The following is a 22,927-nucleotide window of genomic DNA, read 5'->3' as shown; positions in this document are numbered from 1 at the left end:
GCACGGACCTAGCAACGGTGCTCGACTCCACGTTTCCAGCAATTATTATATCGCTTTACTAAATTATTACAAATAATAATGTCGGAAATTAGAATTAAATAAGCAGGAATAATTAGTTGAGTATCGATTGATATATCCTTAACAATTTCTACGAACAGTGATGTACTTAATTAATACAATATTTTTTGTGAGTCACATCTAACAGGAAAATGGTGTATATGAATTTATAGATAACTATTTGATTTTGGCATGAATTTTATAAAATTAAATTCAGATTTGGCTCAGAGGAGAAAGGTAAGCTTTATGTAAAAATCATCGAACCCAGGGGTATTTTTTTCTAGTTTCTCAAAACGTAAACAAAAATCGTAGTATACTAGGAAACTAGGACAGTCTGCTTGACACAGTTCATGCCCTGCGTGGGTGGTTGCCCTACAGATGTGGGCGGGTCTACAAACTTACGTAACTCAAACAAAGCCGAAGGGCACCCGCTTGCTAAAGAGCCTTTCGCAACAGTCGCCCTACGGGTTCTAAGACTTATTATTGTTAGAGAATTAGTTATAAACGTTTGGATATCTAGCTGACATGATTTACGAGCTCGGTTCGTGCAAGTACGTAACATTTAGTTGGGCCAGTGAGATTTGGGGAAAAAACGTCGTAGTGACGGGGTCATTGACAGAGCGGAGGCGGGTGCCGCGGACGGCGCGGATGCAGCGAGTGCAGCGAGCGAGTTCCGGTGCACTACGCACCAGGTATAAATAGCGATCCGTTAGTGTCGACGACCGCGCGCCGACATCTCTACATTCACCCTGCTCTTAACTCCGAGCCGTGACCTAGATTACAAAAAATATAGACGTAATTGTTACGTCACGGGCAAAGGGCGTACGGTACAGTACGACCGTCTTACACAAATCGAAAAGTCGTTCCCACCGCAACGCAGGGGTAAGAGGTATGAGAGGGCAGGGTGTCGTGGCGCTATATTCCTAAATCGGTTCGAGCGGACAGACGATAGGGCCCGAATAGGAATGGGTGAAGGGGGCGAGCTAATAATGCATACGGTTTTCGGCGACTCGATAGTCAGCTTGTCGATGTCGGTGCGCGCGCGGCCCCTCGCAAGTTCTACCCTCCCTGTGCGTGAAAGGGCCCGTGCGTACGTGACGCGGCGCACGGTGCGGGACGAAGGGCGAGAGCCTGCGCCCCGCCCGCACATCTCTAAAACTGCTTAGATGCACTCCTAGCCTAGGGTCGGAGACCGCGTTCGCGTTCTCTACTGCGAACCTAATACTAGTTAGTCCTGTTGCAAGCTAATTTACATAGATAAAACTATACATATACCGCTATATTCTTTGGCAGTAACTTCACATAATATCACAAGCAAGCATGAGAATCGCTGTCAAATTCCGGTTTCACCACTCAAAGTTGTTGCTAGGCGGCATTCAACAGATCACGATGACTCCCACATCAAACAAAATAATAATACAGTCGTTTTGACGTAATATTTTCACGTGGATGATGTACATAAATGGACGTGCGTTTTTGATCAGATATAATTAAATGGTCACAAAGTACATGGGTGTTCGGCATCTAAAAATAAAATTGTTGATTCAGATTATTATAAAATATCGAATTGATTTCACAAAACCTTCAGTTCACCTGCTATGTTTTATTTATACCAATACATTAAATTATTTTGTTTATGGCAACTGAGGTGCGATTAGGTTGGTAAATATTATCGGTTATCCTAGACCGACTGTTAATAACGCATTAGATAGGTATTTACGTACTTTAGTACAGTGGGTACTGAATAGATATTCATCAACAACAACACGTGATTGAAAGACCTCAATATTCATCATACATTCGAACAACACGATGGCGCGGTTGCCCACTGCTGTATAGTATACGTACAACTGGCCCTAATAAGACTTCCTCTTTGCTATATCCTATTTATACGTAAGTCGCACATACGGACTGTTTACCTAGCTCACTTACAAACTATACAGGGTGTCCCTGAAATCGACGTCCAACGGGCACTAGATGATCAGCAAGGTTCCAACTGTTATCAGAAAAATATAAAAAAAAATCTAAGTCCTACAGTTTTTAAATTACAGTGACTTATGTGTTATCCACGAAAAAGTACACCCTGTGCCAGTCTTTTGACTCTTGTTGCTACAAATCTTTATTTTTTCGTCTGCAGTCTTCCTTACATTATCCTGAATAGTGCTCCAGTAATATGGAATCATAAATTCTTAGCCAACTGCTTTAGATTGGAAAACATTGTTAGTTTTAGAGGAACCAAATACTCTGAATAAAATTTTCACCTTACTTTAAGTGGCTGTACTGAATAAATTATGTATGGCGCTAGTAGTGGCAAATTTCACCAAAGTTGGCGCATTTAATAAGGATTATAAAATGGTATAGCACTTTGCACATTATTTCTTAAATTCGACACAAAAAAAGATTTTTCAACGAAACTCCGTTTCGATGAATTTATTTGAACTTACTAAAAATTCTTCTAGTGTACTCATATCATACGTTACAACCGTATGCACTAGACAACACTTTGCACGCGATTTGTTATCATCATGTTGACAATCAGCGAGGATCTCTTGTCAAACAACATTGTCTGTCTACTCATGATTTCGCTTGCAGCTTTCGTCGGCAATATTACTAGACTTACTAGAGGAACTGATGTTGTGTATCATGTTTCACTAAATAATATTGAATGATTGCAATATGATGTTCATAGTGCATCTAACACATTGTCAAATGTGTAGTAAAATCAAAAGGAACGGACGCGGCAGATTCATGTACACAGCATATCGACGCGGTAGTGGTATGGTGTACATGAGCCCTTACGCACAATTACTCGTCATATTCCCATCAAAAAAAAAAAGAAATATGTGAATCCTCCGATTAAGTTACGTGTTCATGCCTTGTGATCAAATGCGGGATGAAGCATCAAATATTCTTTAGTTTGTCGAGAAAGAGTTATTTGCACCGTTACAAGGAATTGCAGGTAAAGCAAAAAATAATTTAAAAAATAAATAATCAACATGGCGCAAAAAGGCCAGTGCTCAACTAAAATGCCGAAGCCCGGGTACGATGGCTCGAGATGCACAACACCAGTTCGTCTAGCGATAATATTGCCGACGAATGCTGCAAGCGAAATCACGGGTAAACAGACAATGTTGTTTGACAAGAGATCCTCGCTGATTTTCAACACGATGATAACAAATAGCGTGCAAAGTGATGTCTAGTGCATACGAGGTTATAACGTATGATTTGAGTTCACTAGAAGAATTTTTAGTAAGTTCAAATAAATTCATCGAAACGGAGTTTCGTTGAAAAATCTTTTTTTGTGTCGAATTTAAGAAATAATGTGCAAAGTGCTATACCATTTTATAATCCTTATTAAATGCGCCAACTTTGGTGAAGTTTGCCACTACTAGCGCCATACATAATTTATTCAGTACAGTCACTTAAAGTAAGGTGAAAATTTTATTCAGAGTATTTGGTTCCTCTAAAAGTAACAATGTTTTCCAATCTAAAGCAGTTGGCTAAGAATTTATGATTCCATATTACTGGAGCACTATTCAGGATAATTTAAGGAAGACTGCAGACGAAAAAGTAAAGATTTGTAGCAACAAGAGTCAAAAGACTGGCACAGGGTGTACTTTTTCGTGGATAACACATAAGTCACTGTAATTTAAAAACTGTAGGACTTAGATTTTTTTATATTTTTCTGATAACAACTTTGGAACCTAGCCGATCATCTGGTGCCTGTTGGACGTCGACTTCAGGGACACCCTATATACATTTTAGTTGAACTCCTCTCTAGCACAGGATACAGAATGCGCTGCCGGCGAATTACTGCCGGTAATGGTGAAATTAACTACCGAATGCAATTACTGCGCAAACTAGCGAGCAGGCCAACATGTCGAGAAATTTTATCGCTTTCTACGCACACTATGTTTATTTACTACGAATGTGTAGTAAAACCTAACAATATTATCAGCAAACCAAGCTACGCGGAGACTGGCATTGCATGTGATGTTGCTAATTCAACTCAACGCTGCAACATTATTGGATTTCTATATGCACTTATGCAGGTACTTGAAACAACATTGTACTGGGCGTTATCTGCTCAAGTACACAAGCTGTTGTTAACCACGTCCAACACGTGTAAACTGAAGTATATTGCGGTAGTATTGTAAAACAAATGAAAGAACGTGACAGTTCGGAGATAGGTAATGATTAGTTTGATGAGTTGGAATGAGCAAGATATTGTTTCTTTGTGTGAGGAGGGACACAAGTCGCGCGTCGTGTTAAGTAGCTAAACAATATAATAACTAGCTGAAGGAGCAGCTGATGTCGCGACAGGTGTGGTGGCAGCCGGCAGGCACCTGCCCGGCACGCGCCGCCGCAAGCTGCTCTAACAATTACATAGCATTCATTACTACATCACCATCCACACTGAACGACCTGACATTACCTAGCCACGAGCCACGAGCCAGCCGCTAGCCGTGGCAGCTGACTTCCAATCGTTACATAATGCAATGAATTATTTAACAACCCACCAGGGATAAATAACTTACTCAATATTATACTACCCACCTAATAATATACTATACCAAGAATTTAACTTGCCTTAAATTACAATGGCTATAGTATTGTAACTATTGATATTATAAGTGGTATTTGGTCGATACGCAGAAACTCGGCCACGAGTCTACTACATACTGAAATATTCCAAATTATCCAGAATAAATGAATAGCAATATGCCCTTGGCAAAACAAAAATAAGACTTAATTTGATTATGGCATATAAACTCGTGGATTACCAAGCAAATCGAACTGTTCTTAAAAATAACCTAGTAACTATTTGGTTGCGGGTTCCAAACATTTTCGGCATAAAGGATCAGGTTCAACATTTTAAATTGTTGAAGAAGACACAAAAAATATGCTTTAATACAGCTATGGTATCTACTGTTAATGTAATCAATACTAGGTAACATAAGACTTGATGAAACGAGTTTGAAAATTATACTTGTTTAAATATGTAAATGACTTAGGCCATATAAAATGATCATTGGATGCCTCAAAATCTGCGAAGCTGAACTTGTTTAAAACTCACTTCCGGGAGATTTACAAAAAAGGACTAGGCGAGCATATCGACGAACAAGTTTACGAAACGGGCCTAGCAAGTCTAGTCGCTGGAGGACTCCAGAGAGTGGAATACCGTTACTGGAAGCGGTTAGCGGCGTTGCGTAGATAATGTGCAGACCGGTCCGCGACTGATAGCCAATATGATTCGTGATAACTATTACGATACCGCTGATGAATGAGATAAAAACATAGTAACTAGATATTATAAGAGATACCAACGTAACTTGCGATATTTTGGCGTTATCTTCGACATAAAATACTGCGATATTTCGCTTTGTATGGCAATCATTTTCAATTATAAATGAAAAGTAAACGCCGGTATTTAACAAATGTATTTAAAGGCTGGTTAAACATTCTGGGATTACCAGAGATTATTATAAAGGTATGTTTTAATAGCGTAATAATAATTTTATCGCGTGAACTTCCAAGTTATGGCTATCCTATGATAATATGAGCAGACTCGCTACGAGGAAGTAGTTACAATTATTCAGTTCTTACAGCGGAACAATTTAGGATTGGATTTTCCAGTGTAACTATAGGAAATTTGAAATACCGGCTTATGTTGGCTCATTAAATATCCGAAGTGTGTCGCCACTACCTGTTCAATGACCAATGACGCAAGACAAAAGTGCGCGAATTTACTGATATGGCTATCAGACAACGGATTCTAGTCATTCGTCATGAAGTCATGACTCACAGATTTTCCAGCAGGCACAAATCATTTATATTATATAACTTAGTAATGAAGGCTTACTCATGTCATCACAAGAATTTTTGTACCGTAAGATTTCTAATGATGACGTCAAGAAAATTGTTTCAAGTTTAAAGCCATTTTTGGCTGTTTAGGGAAACAATAAGATAAGTGGGTACTTACACATTTAAGTTAATAAGTTTAACAGGTCAGTAAACTATTAAGCCATACAATACTGGCCGTATTTGTATAATGTAATATGATGAATACATTGAAACAATATTGATAGCTGATATTAGATACGCAATGCAAGTGATTGATAAGTGGTTGGCAATGTACACAATGGGTTAGCATGGCCTGGTGTAGGGTGAGGTGAGGCAAGGCATCGCGTGCGGTAGTGTTGCGGCCACACTCCACCGACCTACATTTTATGCAGCGCGGCAGCATACTCATTATTTACTAGCCTTAAACACACGCACTGCCCACCCCTGACACTATTTACCCTTCTTTCTTATCGATGTCCATATTGCGCTACGCATCCCCGGATGAATGAGAAGAATAGCACAGCTACCTGCGAAAACACTACAAAAAACATGCAAAAACCATTGAAACGAACAAAAACGAGACTTCTCGACGGGACCTGGTCCGGAGCCGTCGACGTTGGTGTCTGCATTTCGGAAACAAAACACAATAGAAAGAGTCGCGTGCGAACGCGACACAGGGATACGGGCGGCAGGTAGAGAGAGAGAGCTGGCACGAGGGTCGACGTAAACAAACCGCGAGCTGGGAGCTTCGACCGCACTCACCATTTCGGGGATCTTCGGATCCGTTGCTGGTCGGTGCGGCCGCAGCGGCCCACGTAGTGAAGAGCGGAGACGTCGTCAGCGAGAACAGCACAAGCACACGGTCACACAGGGTTGTTCAGCACGCACACAGTACATACGAACACGATTCGTCCCGTCCTACACTACGGTGTCGCGGCCCGCGCCGATGCAGTTTACGTCACCGCATCCCGCTCCCGACTGGCAGACCGCGGCGTGAGCGAGCGAGCGACGACCTCGCGCTGCAGCGTGCACCGTCCCGCGTCCCGCGCCGCGCGCCGCCACGCCGGCCGCCCTGCGCCCCTCGCGCACGTAGCTCCCCGCGCGGCCCGCGCCGGCCCTAGCGCGGCTCCCCGCCCCGCCGCTTTGCGCGCTCGTCCTACGTCCGGTGAATCACGAATCACGACGTCTCTACATCACGGGCCACAGCCAGCTTGCAGTGCTTTTGCTCCGACCGAAATTATGTATTATAAAAGTTTGATATTCCCGAAGCGACGTCCGTCCGGTATGTGATGAAACGAAACACGGAAAGCTCGTTAACATTCCTATTTACATAACACACATACATATTTTTATTCTAGTCTAAACGAGATTTTGTTCCATTGACGCACATTTGGAAAAGTTTATTTATACATTGTAATGGCGTGAATTGCTTTTAAGAAGAATATTAAACATTGTAGGCTACCTACTGAAATCTTTGTAAAATTATTTCAGCAGCTCGTGACGTGAACGTTTAGGATTCGGTTTATGTTTGTTTCGATTTAATTCATTGGGTAAATACCGTTGGCATTTACCTACTTTATTTTCGATTTAAAAAAGTTAGGAGGCAGTCAGACTTCTTTTGTTTGGTTTACAAATAAGTACGAAACTGAAACGAAATTATTATCATTTATATTCTTTCCGCCATGACTAGTTGTTGTAAGGGGAAATTACACTGTAGCGTAGCTTTATATTTAGGAATAATTTACATTGCTTTCAGCGACGAGTGTCTCACTTTTATGGAAAAGTTATTTTCATTTGCTAAGCCTACTCCTCGCATATCAATAACGTCAGTTGCCCTGAAGAGGTAGATACAGTACAAAAAAAATGCAATAGCACGAAATAAAACAACGCAACAATGCCCGCAATATTTTGTTTTGCATAGCTATATAATTTAAGTTTTATAGAAAAACTTACCACTCAAAGGCATTGTAGTGGTAATAGCATAGCCCCAATCCGTACAGGAACAGTGGGTCCTTCCAGTTGTCAGGCTCCAGAGCATAGAACTTTTGATAAGCTGACATTGCTGCAAATATAAAAAGGAACATAATACCCAGTTCTTTTACAACTTACAGGAGGAAGGTAAGTAATAGCTAACATTAAATTCGCTTAAATATCATAAAATTTTAAATATGAAATTTCATAATTTTATACACAAATTCACTCAGATTCAGAGCTGATTTTTCAATTAACAGATAATTCGAATGTCGATTTTTTTTAATAGATATTATACTATAAAATTGGCAGATTTTAGTATAAAAGAATTGTCAAATTATAACAAAAAAATAACTAGATAAACTGCTGAGTTTCATTATCAGTATAATCTGTATTATATCTGTATATCTATATTATCAGTATAATGAAACTCAGCAGTAATTTCTATATTTTACTGAACTTGTCATTAAAAAATTGTCAAACTAGAAGCGAAAGAAATACAGAGATACTTTCGCATTTATAATATTAAGTAGGGTTTATCAGTACAGCCGATCTAAACTGATACAAGACAGTCATTAGGTAATTACAAGGGTGTTTAGAAAATAATTACTAGAAGAAAGTGAATGCACAACTGTATGTGTATAAGGCGCTTAGCGAGCCCAGCGTTTAGCTGAAGCTCGACCCACCATAAAAATACCCATTGAGGTGAACGCTTAGCCCAAAATAGACATATACATTTACACCTATTGTCAACTAAATGAAGACGGAAAAAGAAGTATTGAAAATAAACACTAATACTAAGACAAAAACTCCGCAAAAGAAAAAAAGAATTGAACCAATGTCAAAACGTACGTAATTGTTTAATTTGTGTAAATGTATGTAATGTATTAGACATTAGTTAATTCGAATTTTATGTAATTGAATTAAATGCATATTTATATACACGATTTTATTTACAGACTAATTTAAAATCAATGTCACGGAAACCGGTTTCACCCCTTATTGTTCGTCGGCCAGATCTTTAAAACACAATTGATATTTTATACCGGGTATATTTTACCGTCTTGAAGCAACCCATCTGCCCTTTTCAAAACATAACTTACGTTTGTAAAGTGAGCAGCTGGTAACTATTTCCTATCATCTAATGGACAGCCAATTATTATTGAAAAGGTGTGTTTTATGTTTGTAAGAAAACAACGAAGTAGGTATCTATGTAGTAAGTTAATAATTTACGTACAGCTTTTACTTATTTTATTTATATCAACATATATTGCAGAGTATTTTTATTAGGTACTTTAGAAGAAAGTAAACTGAATATTTCTTATCTAAAATGTATGTTTGATGCAAGTATTAAATGTCTACAGTTAACATTGAAATTATAATATACAACTTGTTTAATAACTCGGAAATAAAACACGGTGGAAAGGAGCTAACGCTGATTTAAATAGTATAATACAGACAACGCCATCTACAAAATGACGCGTGAACTAGAACGAGCTGACAGTAACTATCTTGACACAAGTATCCTGTACAGGGAGATTAGATTAATATCCACTAATGGTGAATATTTAAATGTTAAAATATTCAACATTAATGGACAATGGCCTTATAGAAGTCAGTTCCACGTTAAACTATCGGTCATTATTAACCTACTAGGTATGTATGACGCATATTCCTACTGTAGATTTAAATAATTAATATTAATACAGTGTAGTCCCTTTAGTACGACTTCGCATATAGCGACCAACCGTTTTTAGCGACGAAAGTTTAGGCATTTGTTTGGTTTTAGTATAAACTTGCATTAATAGACATTCGTTTATTACGACTCCGCTTACAACGACCAACCGCTTTTAACGACCGAATTTCACACATAATTGTCCGGTTACAACGACAAAACGACGAGCGTTGCCGTGTTTACAAATAATTCATAGAAAATAATGAAATAAATGATTAGCTATCTCAACTATCGCCCCGCGCGACACCTCTGATTGGAAATTGACTGTTTATTTTATGGCAGTACGTATTTGTAGGTAAATCCAAGTGACGCGATAAAACGTGAATAAAACCAGAAATAAACAAAAATTACAGACCATTTGCATTAAATGTAAAGTTGTTAGAATAGATTTACACTTCCATATAAGAAAGCGGTACATTATGTATGTACATTACACATCCTTACATAATTTGAATAATTAATAAATAACTATTTTGATTAAAATGAGTTTTTTTTTATCTGCTCATCACCTAAACGGGCATTTAACTGTAATATCTGTTATATAAAAAAAAACTTTTTTCTGTTCGTTTAATACGACTTCCGGTTAGTACGACGTAATGTCACCCGTCCCTTGGTAGTCGTTATAACCGGATTCTACTGTATTTAACAACTTTATGACAGAAATGGTATATAAATAAATTACTTTACATACAGATAGCCATTTATGGCATGGGAAAATATATCACGTGAATTCCACAATTTACAGAAAAACATATTTTGCAACTTGGGATTTTCACTGAGATAATAATATGAGGAAAATCATTGAAAAATACAATATTAAAAGGTTAAGTGCTATTTATACAAGAATTAATCCACAAAACAAATGTTTAAATGTCAGTCGTGAATCGTGATTAAAGATTATTATTAAAGAAAACACGCTGTTATCATTAGAACTTGAGACGGATTTTTTTTCCAAGTTTATTTATGTCTATGAGCTTCCGATATTTCGGCACTGTTGCAAGCGCCATGATCACGGATGATGATGAGTTCATTCTAATGATAGTGTTAGTAACCAGTTTTAAAACGCTGTTAGTGTCCATACAATATAATTATCGTACCTATACAATATACATAATACTTATTATTCGATCAAAGTCAATTACAATGACTATAGATTTAAGAATTTCTGAGAACATCACAGACCTTGTCCATTAAATAAATATGTACAATGGCTATATTTAATTTACTATTATGAGAAAATGAGAATTTACGCAACTGGAGCGTAGCCAAATGGAAAAATAATTACAATGTTATCCAAATAAGGTAATAACAACGTTGTCTCGAAGCTGAACAAATTTTGGAAATTGGATAGTTTATAATAATGTTTTGAATAACGGATGGTAAAAAGATTTTCATTGAACTTAAATAATAAAGATCGCGTAAGAGATGAAATGAAGGCCTATTCACGAGGTGAGGATAAGGCTTAGAAGAATCAAGATGAATACAATAATAAGATATAAGCACATTAAAACAGATCTCGGAAGTTATTAGAGGAGAGATTGATGGTGGAGATGTTCAACAGTAGACGTCTTGTGTGTGACTTATACGTCGATGATGAGAAAACATACTACAATAACAATAATTTAATACATCAAAAACATACTCCATAATTACGTAGGCATTTTATTTACTTACACTACTAAACGGGAACAAAACAAGCCAATAAACAAACACATTTTTCCAGAAATAACTCACAAACTCCTGAGTAAACTTACGACTTACGACATGACACTGTTTTCTCGGAAAAGTTTGTAAACATTCAAGAGACCTCAATCAAGAGCTGAACTTAATAAACGGTCAAGGTTACAACTGTAGGAGTAGTCTAGATTTATGTTTACGCATTATTCTAGGAAAGGAGCTCTCGTATCGGGATAAGCTGCGTCAATACGTTACGTCATCATACGCTACTTTTATTTTGTATGGGAATGAGTAACTCTTTCCTATTTTAGAAGACAACATAAACATATGTTTCAGCTAGATTGTGTCCGATGCGGCTTCAATTTTGGCAGTTGATGGGTCATTAATTCGGGAATTAAAAATTATCTTTACTGATTAGACCGTAATAATTAGAAATCCAATATTTACGTGTACCAAAACCATAAGACAATAATGGCAATTAACGAAAATATAGTCTATAGAAATTAAAACTAAAAAATAATCAATAAATATGTTGTTAGGAGTTATGTGCGTTTCTTTCAATACAAGGGTATGGACATTAAAAAAAAGTTGGCAACTTCATTGGAAAAGTATGGGAAAAGCACTCGTGCGAAACCCCCGCGGGCTGCTATTTACCATTAAATATTTAGCGATGCTTGTCTTTTTATCGATCGACTACTTGGCATAACATTTTGTCGCATCATACCTATTATCTTTCCATTATTCACATGGCTTACGGCCAGGTTTATTGAATAACCTACCTGTCGATAGAATTGGCTACAAGGATAGAATAGAATTGTCACATATTTGATGGAACATTCTATCTTTAGTAACCAAATAAAAGTGTTTAGATTATCTAATACTGAACTGAAGAAGCATAATTTGGTTACACTTGACACCCAAAACAGACCGATTTAATAAATTTAGTCCCAAATGAGACAAAGTTTCATGAAAATTATTTGAGGCAATCTAAACCGCAGATGCGGTTTGAAAACATACTTAACAATTTTTGTTTGGATCTTATAAACAAATCATATTTGTATAAGTGCCAAAGTATTTATAAAAATTCTGTATAGCTGAAACTTATAGGAGACAAGTTATGTCCTCCACAAGCTGTATCTGTTAAGTAGTCTGTATAACGTAGGATTGGACAACATATGACTTTCTTAGTTTGTTTGTTTGAACACACTCATGATTGCTACTGCATACTGCATATATTTTGGATGACCATTGGGTGGGCGACCGCTGAATAAGTGTTTTTTTGGCTGATCATCGTTTATCAGCATCAGTACAGGAAAGGATTAGTGTGACACAATAATTTTTAACCATGTTCAAGTTTTGTAGGCGATGATCCATATAAGCACAGAATAAACAAATAATTAGTGACATTTACCTAAATAAATTGGCATTCCCTACACTGACCTTCCTGACCCTAAACAAGTCCCTGTTTTATTTCGAAATTTCCCTAAAAGTGCAACCTATTTTTAAAGCTCTAATTTTATTTTGGGGTTTCTGGATCACTTGATTTTCGGATTGATATTTAAATGTCAGTATTTTTAGGTACAATAGTGTATTTTAAGGTACGAAATGTATTCATTATTCATGCATCCATAAACATGAGTGAACTGCGTCATTTACGCTTTACACAGACTGCTATATGCCCTTTACAAAACCACCTGATATTATTGATGTAATAAGCGAGACTCCAGGCCTCATCCGGTTTTTCTCTGGGTGTAAAATATTCACTCGGATATTTACAGAAGAGATTAATAGTCAAGAGAACGATCTCTCTTAATTAGATTGCGTTTGAATACCATCAAAATCGCATTCTTCTGTCGCATTTCGCGCAACAAAGCAGTCAGGAGCTAGTCCCCAAGGCCATCTCACAAATTATTCTAAGCGCTTTCTTCTGTCGTCAAATTTATACCACACATTGTACAGGTTCTCCGAGAGTCGAAAAAGTCTCGATGGTCAACAAACTACAGATAAACTTTACTATTCATTGTTTTACATTTTATTACCATGTAAGAGTAATTAGAATCAGATGGTCTGCATTCCATACCAAGTTTATTTAAATAACTGAACAAATGTTAGAAATTAAAGTTCAGCACCTTTACTGACACTTTTTAATAAATCACTAATATTATAAATGCGAAAGTATTTATTTGTCTTTATCTGAAGTCACTACACAGTGATTTTATATTATGATTATTATGTCTGAGAGTATAATTTAGGTTTTTTTCTCCAGGTTGGGAAAGTATTTTTTTTTTTTTTTGCTTATTTATTCCACCATGTTTTAGAGATTTTCAGCTGTGTATGTCAATCAAATTATGTGTTTTTCTAATCATATATTGTTTCAAAGATTAATGTTTTTAAACAAGCCTTCTTTGTTATTGTATATTTGTGTATAATAGTACAAACTGTATTTATCAATATATTAAGTCATACCATTATCTAAAACTTGTCTATTATTATGGAATAATAGACAAATATGGATTTAGGTACAAAATGAGCCCTAGGTTCTAAAATTTTTGCTTCTTTGTAATGTATAAATAGATAGAATAATATTTTAATCAAAGAATTTTACAATTAATCATATGGAACAGAGACTTTGATGCTCCTGCGGTAGCACCTACAATATGTAACCCACCTATTGACATAAGCAACAATAACAGCTGTCATATATCATATTGCAAAGTAATGAAAGGACTTCACCCAAAGTAAGTAAACAAAATAAGCAAAATGAGGACAGTCAGCACAGCTGTTTTCTATGCAGGTAAAAAAATTAAGATTGACATAGTCCAAAGATAGTAGCTATTATATTAAATTCTATAGTTTTTCACCAAGCCATATCTTATGTACTCTTGGTTTGTTCAGTAGCCAACAAAAGATTACTGTCTCAGTACTAAATCAATCTTTCTTTTTTTATCTGCATAGTAAATAGGTGTGCGGACTGTACACAAAATAGCTAACCTTTAGCATAATCCTCTAGCAGTAGATGGAAATGTCCAAGTTTGCAATAAGTTTTTGGGTCGATGCATATATCTCTTCTGGCTCCTGGTGAACATGCTCTTTCTTCCTCCTGGAATAGAGAAAGGAAAACATTAAAAACAAACCATTAATAGTTATTAGATCCTCATCCCTATTAACAGTCTGTGATAGAACACTACTAAATTATGGACTTCCTCTAGATAAGAGGCAGACCTATTAAAAAAATAATTAAGTGTACAAACAATACATAAAATTTTTAGTTTTCATTCCTATAAGCAGAATGAAAACTGAAAAATTCTTGTATTGTTAGTGTAACATGGATTTCTGCAAAGTAACATCTGACTTTATTCTATAGGATTAAGTGTAGTTGTAAATGTTTATGGTGAGTTATATTATCCTTCCTACAATTAAATTGAACCTTTACCAGTGAACTTTTTTTATCAAATAGCTAGTTTATAATTTAAGTTGACGGCCATACAAATCAAGTCTATAGTTTTTACACCTACAGATAACAACTTAAAAGATATGAGCTTTAGTCTAGTTAATTGTTATCATGGTTTCACATACAAAATTCCTATTAGATATTGGTTCAGGTTTATTGATACCTACTTTATAGTGGTACTACGTATCAATACAAGTGTATATCTTATGTCAGCGAAGAATGTTTTATGATAAAAGTCATTATGGCACTAAAATATACTCTACCTTGACTTGTACAAGCATCCCTTCAAGATACTTGACAGCTTTGAGTACAAGAGCTCGGGTCCTGCCATGTTCAGTGCCACGTAATTTAAGAAAGCCAAACTGCCGACTGAAATCAAAATTAAAATTGTCTTCTATGAATGTGTCCTACTTTCTTTACAACTACAATATTAAATGGTATATTTTGTTAAATAAGCAGTAAAATGAAATAAGAGCTAATTCGATAAATTAGGTACTTTATACAGTCCTTACTAAAGTCAAGCAATAACTCCACAAGGAGCACAAGGGATCGAAAAAACTTATTGAGGAACAGCAGACATTGCTGTTTATTTTCTTTTTTTTACGAAGGTTCCAACTCTTTATGAAACTATTTTACAGTATTATTGTCATTTCTGTACCGAATATACTACATAACTTTACTAAACCAGTACAATAAATGAAAAATTAAAACTTATTATGTTATTATGTAGTTACGTACCTGTCAAGTTCCGACAAAACTTGCAACTCCTGAGAGGTTAGATGCAACTCTTCTTTTTCATCCATTTTCACAGGATTTTAAGCCGGATTCCACAAAAATGTTATAACGCTAGAATTATCATTATATTTTAAAGTTGATTTTTACAATATTTAGAAATATTAGCACGCAAACAAGGCGCGGTTACATACGAACTAGTGACGAGACACACATTATATTATCACTGTAACCAATCGATTCAACATTTCTGTAGTGTTAAATTAGAATCGATTCTAATTTTTATAAGATACGTCGAAGTCCTAAAGAGTTTAATAAGTGGTTGGATTTTAAAGATTGCAGACACGCGAAATCCACAATGGAACAACCTAAACAATGTCTCATATTATTATTTATTACAATTCGGGCGGCTAGTTTACACGCATGTGTGAAACTTGGCCTGTGGTATACCACATCTAACCTACAGACATCTATGCTTACGTATTTCTTCGAAAAATCACAAACTTGTCATTTTAATATTACATGAAAATGCAATATTATTAATCGATACAATCGATTCAATTAATTTTGACAAATCATAGCCCATCTCTAATTCTAGCTTGAGCATAGAGCACTAAAAACTGTGGAACCAAAGACATGATGCGATTTTTTTTAACCCCCGACGCAAAAAGAGGGGTGTTATAAGTTTGACGTGTCTGTCTGTCTGTCTGTCTGTCTGTGGCATCATAACTCCTGAACGGATGCAGTGATTTCAATTTAGTTTTTTTCGTATGAAAGGGAACTTATGTGCGAGTGTTCTTAGACATGTTTGATGAAAATCGGTTGAGCCGTTTTAAAGTTATGGGCGGTGAAAGTGGGGAGAGTAGCTGAAGGTCTGCAAATATACTGGGATAGGGTCTCAAATTAAACCGCACTGAAAGAATATATTGAAAGATATTATTTTTTCGTATTAACAAAAATAAAAAAGTAAATAAAAAGTTTAAAAAAAAATAAAAATTAAAAAAAAATTAACATTAAATTAAAAATGTAATAACAAAAATATAAAATTTTTAATTTTATACTAAGCCTAACTTAACCTAACCTACCTATAAAAAGTATAAAATAAAAAATTAAATTAAAAATTTAAAAAACCCCCGACAAAAAACTTAATTTTCCTTTAAAAAGTAAAAAATAATAAAAGAAAATCTTAAAGTACCTAAAAATGTACTAATAATTCTAAAAAAAAATACGTCTCGTTGGGGGACCGCATGAATACGGACTGCACACCGCCGCCCGCGCCGCTATATTTCTATTTTCTGCGTTATAGTTAAGTACTTAAACATCAATTTACTTTAATGTTAACACCAAGCATGTGATACTTATGAACAAATCATAGATAAGTACGAAATAATTAGGAGCGGTCCCCCAACGCGACGTATTTTTTTTGTCTGAATTATTAGTACATTTTTAGGTACTTTAAGATTAAGTTTCTTTTATTATTTTTTACTTTTTAAAGGAAAATTAAGTTTTTTGTCGGGGGTTTTTTAAATTTTTAATTTAATTTTTTATTTTATACTTTTTATAGGTAGGTTAGGTTAAGTTAGGCTTAGTATAAAATTAAAAATTTTATATTTTTGTTATTACATTTTTAATTTAATGTTTATTTTTTTTACAATCAATTTTTATTTTTTTGACAAATCGTAATTTTTTATTTACTTTTTGGAACCAAAGACATGATTTTTTTACCTTAGAATCTAGTCTTTTAGCTTTTTCATGTTGACACAGATATGGTAAGTACTTAAATGAATACAAAATATTATGATATTATTTAACATTAATATTTACAATAAATAAAATAATAGTAGTATTGCTTAGTAATTACTTTCGATACAGAATCGCTTTTCTCGTGGTATTCGACTATAGCTAATCATTTGAAGGTTAAAATAGTAAGTGTGAGTACCACACTAGTTTTGTCATGGCGCACAGTTGTTAAATTTCGATATTTTGCGAGTGCAGTGTTTTCAACTCGGAAGAAAAATTAAATAAATATCTAGTAATTTTTACCTCTAACTGTAATCTACATACTTTTTAATAAGCATTAAAAATATTCAAGATGAGTTACAGGGATACGGTGAGTAGAATTTTAATAAAACTGCGTCGCAATAAAGATAAGATTTTTGAAATTTATTTATCAAGAATACGTAATTCTTGTCAGTTATTACAATACTAATGTACTCAATAATTATAATACATATTTTCATATGGTACTAAAAATAGATTATAGCGTAAATATTTTAACCCAGTTCTATTTTTACCCTTATATTAGTCACAGATTCAAGGTTGCTGTGGGCTATACATACTTACTTACTATGGGATATCAATTTTCTTATTGTACCTTGCTATAATCCTATTTGTACTTCGTTCCCTATTTTAATATATTGAATTATGATGTATTTTTTTTTTATTTACTTTCGTGTTGAAATTTGAAAGTGAGAGTAAGCTAGAATATTAATTTTTCCACAGCTTTTATACCCCCGGTATTCCCGACGACAAGTCACTTATTGCGATGTATGTACACACTAACATGTTCAAAATTATCTGAATACAGTTTTTTTTTTTATATCTTTACTTAATTTTTATTGATACACTGATTAAAAGAGATTTAGGTATATACCAAGAACAGATTAAATTATTTTGCATTTTTATCTGATGCAGATTAGTAATATAAAAAAATACTTACTGTGTTCTGATTATTTTTGAAACATGCTACTTCAAATTTTTTTTCTTCTTTTTTTTTGTTATGAAAAGAGAGATTTTAAGTAGATATTTTAATTTTTTTTTAGTGTGATAAAATCTTTTTTGCTTTTCAAATTAAAATTGCTTGTAATATTAGCTTATTTCAGTAGGGTAATTTTATTCAAAATTATTTCTTGAATTTTTTTGCACTATAAAATACCTATTTCAGTATTATAATTTTTATTTAGGTATTTAATTTAATTATTTCAAGACCACAATATAATAAAATAGAAAAAAGGACAAATTAAAAATCATCAGTTTATAAAAAAATCTGTTTAAAAAGTAGCCAAGTAATAAAGTTCTATTGTTTAATAAAAAACCAAGGTCACATGTCTGCCTACTCTATTCTATTCCTGTTACACAATGTTGAAAGCAGAATGACCATGAAATTTAGCAGAGAATTTTTATATTTTTGAAATTCTCTCTGGCTGTTATTATTTTCTATACATCTAACCCACAACATATCACAGATGCTTATTAATATATTACAACCACAAATATTCACCGCTTCGAATAATATAAATAATATTTTTAGCATAATAATGTCATAGTAATCCATGTTATGTTATCGGCAGTACTCACTATACCCAAGAACTCATTCATACTGTGCGGCTAAAGAGCAACGTGTAGGATCCTACATAAGGACCCTAATGGTATTTATCATCGGCCTATGTTCGTGTGACCCGTGCATAAATCACACAGTTGGCCTGTGCTTGTTTTTATCCAACTACACAGACAAAATATGGTAAAGGTCTTAGTAAAATTTCAATGGAATTGATGTATTTTATTTTTGCAATGAATATACTCTTGGGTGTCATAAAGTTGTTTATTTTTTTGCTTTGATCATTTAATTACTTAACGGTTTTCGTTGCTAATTTTTATTTACTAAATCAGTGGTGGGCAAAGTTTCCATAAAAGATAAAAAGATTTCAAAATGAGATTAAAATTGAGTGAGAAAATAAATCACAATATATTTAACCTTTTAACTATCTTGTTGCTACATAATGCATTTATTGTTCTACTTTGTATTGTAGGATATACTATCAAAATATTATCGCTGCAGGCCATATTTTATTCTATATTTTCATTTTAAATAAACTAAAACTTTTCATGGACTCACTGATCATAACTTTGCTCACCACTGCACTAAATTATTAATTGTACTTACTTAAGAAATCCTGTGTCCTCTTTGTGGATACAAGTTCCATAGAAATGTTTAATTTCATTGGAATTTTTGTGGGTGTGTAGAAACAGGCTTGCATGCTTGGCTTTGATTTACTGCAAGTTTTATATTCATTCAATTTTATTAGTATTAGTTTAATTGTTGTGTTCACCTAAAGATGATTAAGTAACAGTTTAAATGAAAGAGAAAATAATTAGTGATGAGTACTATCAACAAATTCAAAGACTGCCAAATGATCAGTAAATAATTAATAGGTCTCTACCATTGGCAGAAAAGTAATAAAATATATTTTAAAGAAACAACAAACATCACATAGTGTTGTAATAATCACAGTTATTAGTTAAGAAGTAATACTGTTTTCAGTTTCAAATGTGTGCATATAATGTATGGATACTTTCATCCTTATCTCACACAGTGACACTAAATGCTAATTATTGCAGTTGTTTATCAATATTTGCAGTGTAATTACGTACTCACTAATGTATGTTTACTGTACATTATCTGTTCCAGCATCTAAGTTCATACTAACTTTTCGTGTTCTAGAGATTAACACACTGTTTTGTGGTTTTGTGAATTGTAATATAAAATAAAATAATGGGTCAGTGTTTATGTATAGTGCGTCCCTTTCAGAGTTTCGGTTCAGCGCCGTCTTCCGTGCTGAGTTCACTGTCGTCGTTCCGCTCCCGTCCATTCGCGGATATATCATACAATCCCACTCCGGACGTAAATGAAGTTTATCCGGGCCTGTATGTTGGTGACGCGTAAGTATTAATATCCTCCTGCATCTACCTATGTAGGTAACGACGCTTATAGTGTAGTGTAGGTGTTATCTTACCTTTAAATAGCTACCGCTTTAATATACGTCACAATCAAACGTTTGCACAAACATTTTCTCATGCTATTTATTTATCTATCTAGTGTTGCTGCCAAGGACAAAGCCTTCCTGAGGCGTATGGGCATTAACTATGTGCTTAACACCGCTGAGGGCAAACGTTACACCCAGGTGGACACGGACCACCTTTATTACCGCGACTGCCCCGGACTTCGGTACAAGGGTTTCCAGCTAATGGATCTGCCATCAACTGATATTTCAAGATATTTCCATATAGCTGCCAACTTCATTGATGAAGGAATTTCTAGCGGAGGTATGTTTTCTCATAATATTACAGTTAAAAAAGTGCCTTCACATTTTATGCCTGTAACGAATCCTCACCATGAAAATTTTCTTTTAGGACGCGTCTTAGTCCACTGCTTTATGGGGGTGTCCCGATCTGCCACGTGCGCGTTAGCCTTCCTCATGATCAAACGTGGCATGTCTTTGGCCGAAGCTTTGGGAACTGTGCGTTGTCGCCGCGACATCCATCCTAACGAGGGTTTCATCCGCCAACTGCAGCAACTGGACAGGGAACTGCGCCTCAACCGGATCCGCTGACCCTACCGAAACCGGTCTCTGCAGTCACTCTTCAATTTCTCATTAGACGATGCAGATAGACGGCGAAGAGTCCGCAGTCTCGACCGAACTTACCTCTACCATTACTAAAAACGATCTTAAAGTTTAATATTTTATTGGGACTGAATTGCAAGCGTTTGTACCTATACAATAAGATACAAGTGATTCTGCAACAATTCTACTTTTAAAAATTGTTTCTGAATTCGTTAATGATGAAATGAAGAGTACTTAGACTAACGCTCGTGACATTTACAAGATTTACACTTAATTTAGAGTAACTTTTTTATAATATAGTACATACAGTTATACAGGGTGTCCCACGGCAGTATCGCATGGTGGGAACATACCTACTGTAAACATTAATAAACTATGAACACTTCATATTATTAACAGTTTATTTACACTGTCAATCCATGTGGCATTGCCGTGAATCACCTGTATATGGATATTTTTTGGCCTAGTGTTATTTGTGTATTCTGGAGAGTTTGCGCCCGCACGTCGCCAAATATTTAAATCAAGCGGGCAATGGTTTTGTTTGTGAGCGGGAGCTCTATATCTTGAAGAGTAATTGTTGAAATCTTATACAATATTATATTTTGAACCTTATGTATAGAGTTAAAAATTCAAAATCGATTGTCATATAGGTACTGTACATATTTTGACTGTTATTTGATCTTACTGAATATTAATATACTACAAAAATAAAGTTAAAAATTAAAGTAGATGTTTATGAGAGTTCGGCCCATTTGAATTATTGATACCTTCTTAGGAACATTACACGTTAAATGTATTGCTAAATCCAAAGGTCAGCCATATTTTTTTTAATAATTTACATTGAATGTATTTTCATATTTTCATTTTGATACACTTATGTTAATATTTCACATAGAATTTATATTTTTAATAATAAACTGTATCTGTAATCTCGTGTGCCATTTTGTTTTGTATTGATAGATACGTATGGCTGTTAGTTTTGTAGAACTGAAGATATAATTTTTAATTCTTTTAACGTAACATATTCTAGAATAAGACTAATGTCCAGTTGTTAAGATGTTGAAGCTTCTATATAGCATAGCAACTATTGGTATCTGACTATAGTACAATTGCCTAGCCTTATGGTCATAAGATGACATCGTCGTATGCAATAATAATTCCCGAGAGTATATTTTTATTAATGTTAAGTTTTTCTTCAAGACTGGCAATTATGGCACTTGAGTGATGGCTATCTGATAGTAGGTAGCTTAGGATGTTTGTCATTGCCGCGAGGGCAGGTGTTACACAGAGTGAGCACTCATTGTCCGCCGCCGCGCACTAGTTGCCAACACACGTAACATTTGGCTGCACATATGTGTCACTATTTAATTCTATTTTGAATCTTCCATCTCATCACATAGAGCAATAAATCAAATGACATATTTTTGTAATACATTCTATTATTATATTTATTAAAATGTATTTTATTGAGACTAATTAGCACAGTTGATTAGCTACCAACTTATTTCCAGTTACAATGGTTTACTGAGAGACAAGTAGTTGGAGTAAGGCGTGGTTCGTGACTGAAGATGAACTAGTCGATGTTATAAGTGCAATATTTAGATGTAAAGAGCACCAAAGGAAGCAATCATTGTGATATTGAATGTGAAGGAATATTTTTCTGTTTAGAAAGAGAAATTATTGTAGTTTGAGAAAATAGTACCTACAGATTATAGTTCTATTTATTAGATAAGCTGTTGTTAATCGATTTATTATGGCTTAAGAGCCTTGCTAGGGTACAAATTTATAGATGAAACATGTTATCCTTTAAATTAAAATCATGTACTGTTTATAAAATGTTACTTTGCAATATAATGAATAATCAAAATGTAATATAGGTACTTAGATTAACAATAATTGCATGTATAATATTAAAACTATTAACAATTAATTGTGTACCTGTTAAATATATAAACGGTTAAAAGTAAATAAACACTAGGCTATTGATTGCATTAATTTATTAAATTGTAAAATTAATATATACAAATTATTTATCAAGAATAAAGTTATTTATTTAAA

At 34.6% G+C, this 22,927-nt stretch overlaps 2 protein-coding genes across 8 annotated transcripts in view; one reads left to right on the top strand and one right to left on the bottom strand.

The window, feature by feature from the left end:
- LOC118279250 (lysine-specific demethylase 6A) overlaps window positions 1-15,704 on the bottom strand; it is a 28,676-nt gene extending 12,972 nt beyond the window's left edge. For 2 of the 5 annotated variants that reach the window (XM_050699100.1, XM_050699102.1), the window contains exons 1-4: window positions 15,474-15,704; window positions 14,999-15,104; window positions 14,276-14,384; window positions 7,855-7,963 (exon numbers count right to left, since the gene is read on the bottom strand). In XM_050699100.1, the coding sequence (XP_050555057.1) occupies window positions 7,855-7,963; window positions 14,276-14,384; window positions 14,999-15,104; window positions 15,474-15,538 (389 nt within the window). In that variant the 5' untranslated portion in view covers window positions 15,539-15,704. Of the gene's footprint in view, window positions 1-6,663; window positions 6,959-7,854; window positions 7,964-14,275; window positions 14,385-14,998; window positions 15,105-15,473 lie in introns of those variants that run through there. The other 3 variants (XM_050699101.1, XM_050699099.1, XM_050699103.1) reach the window with 3 other exon arrangements.
- Window positions 15,705-17,408: 1,704 nt separating this feature from the next.
- LOC118272729 (dual specificity protein phosphatase 13) lies at window positions 17,409-22,927 on the top strand. 3 transcript variants are annotated; one of them, XM_035589384.2, is made up of 6 exons: window positions 17,409-17,577; window positions 17,970-18,014; window positions 18,818-18,895; window positions 20,056-20,186; window positions 20,344-20,570; window positions 20,658-22,927. In XM_035589384.2, the coding sequence occupies exons 1-6, from the start codon at window positions 17,560-17,562 to the stop codon at window positions 20,855-20,857; spliced, it is 699 nt and encodes a 232-aa protein (XP_035445277.1). In that variant the 5' UTR covers window positions 17,409-17,559; the 3' UTR covers window positions 20,858-22,927. The 3 variants fall into 3 exon arrangements, with proteins under 3 accessions (XP_035445277.1, XP_035445284.1, XP_035445291.1); XM_035589391.2 differs by lacking the exon at window positions 18,818-18,895; XM_035589398.2 differs by lacking the exons at window positions 17,970-18,014; window positions 18,818-18,895.

Source organism: Spodoptera frugiperda, chromosome 15 (assembly GCF_023101765.2).
Source record: "Spodoptera frugiperda isolate SF20-4 chromosome 15, AGI-APGP_CSIRO_Sfru_2.0, whole genome shotgun sequence".
In the NCBI taxonomy this organism is placed as follows: Eukaryota; Metazoa; Arthropoda; class Insecta; order Lepidoptera; family Noctuidae; genus Spodoptera; species Spodoptera frugiperda.
The sequence above is the reverse complement of the archived record's forward strand: the minus strand, read 5'-3'. Positions and strand labels throughout refer to the sequence as shown.

Coding starts and splice junctions, on each gene's coding strand:
- LOC118272729 (XM_035589384.2), top strand. Junction 20,187..20,343: donor GGCCTGTATGTTGGTGACGC/GTAAGTATTAAT, acceptor TTATCTATCTAG/TGTTGCTGCCAAGGACAAAG. Junction 20,571..20,657: donor TGAAGGAATTTCTAGCGGAG/GTATGTTTTCTC, acceptor ATTTTCTTTTAG/GACGCGTCTTAGTCCACTGC.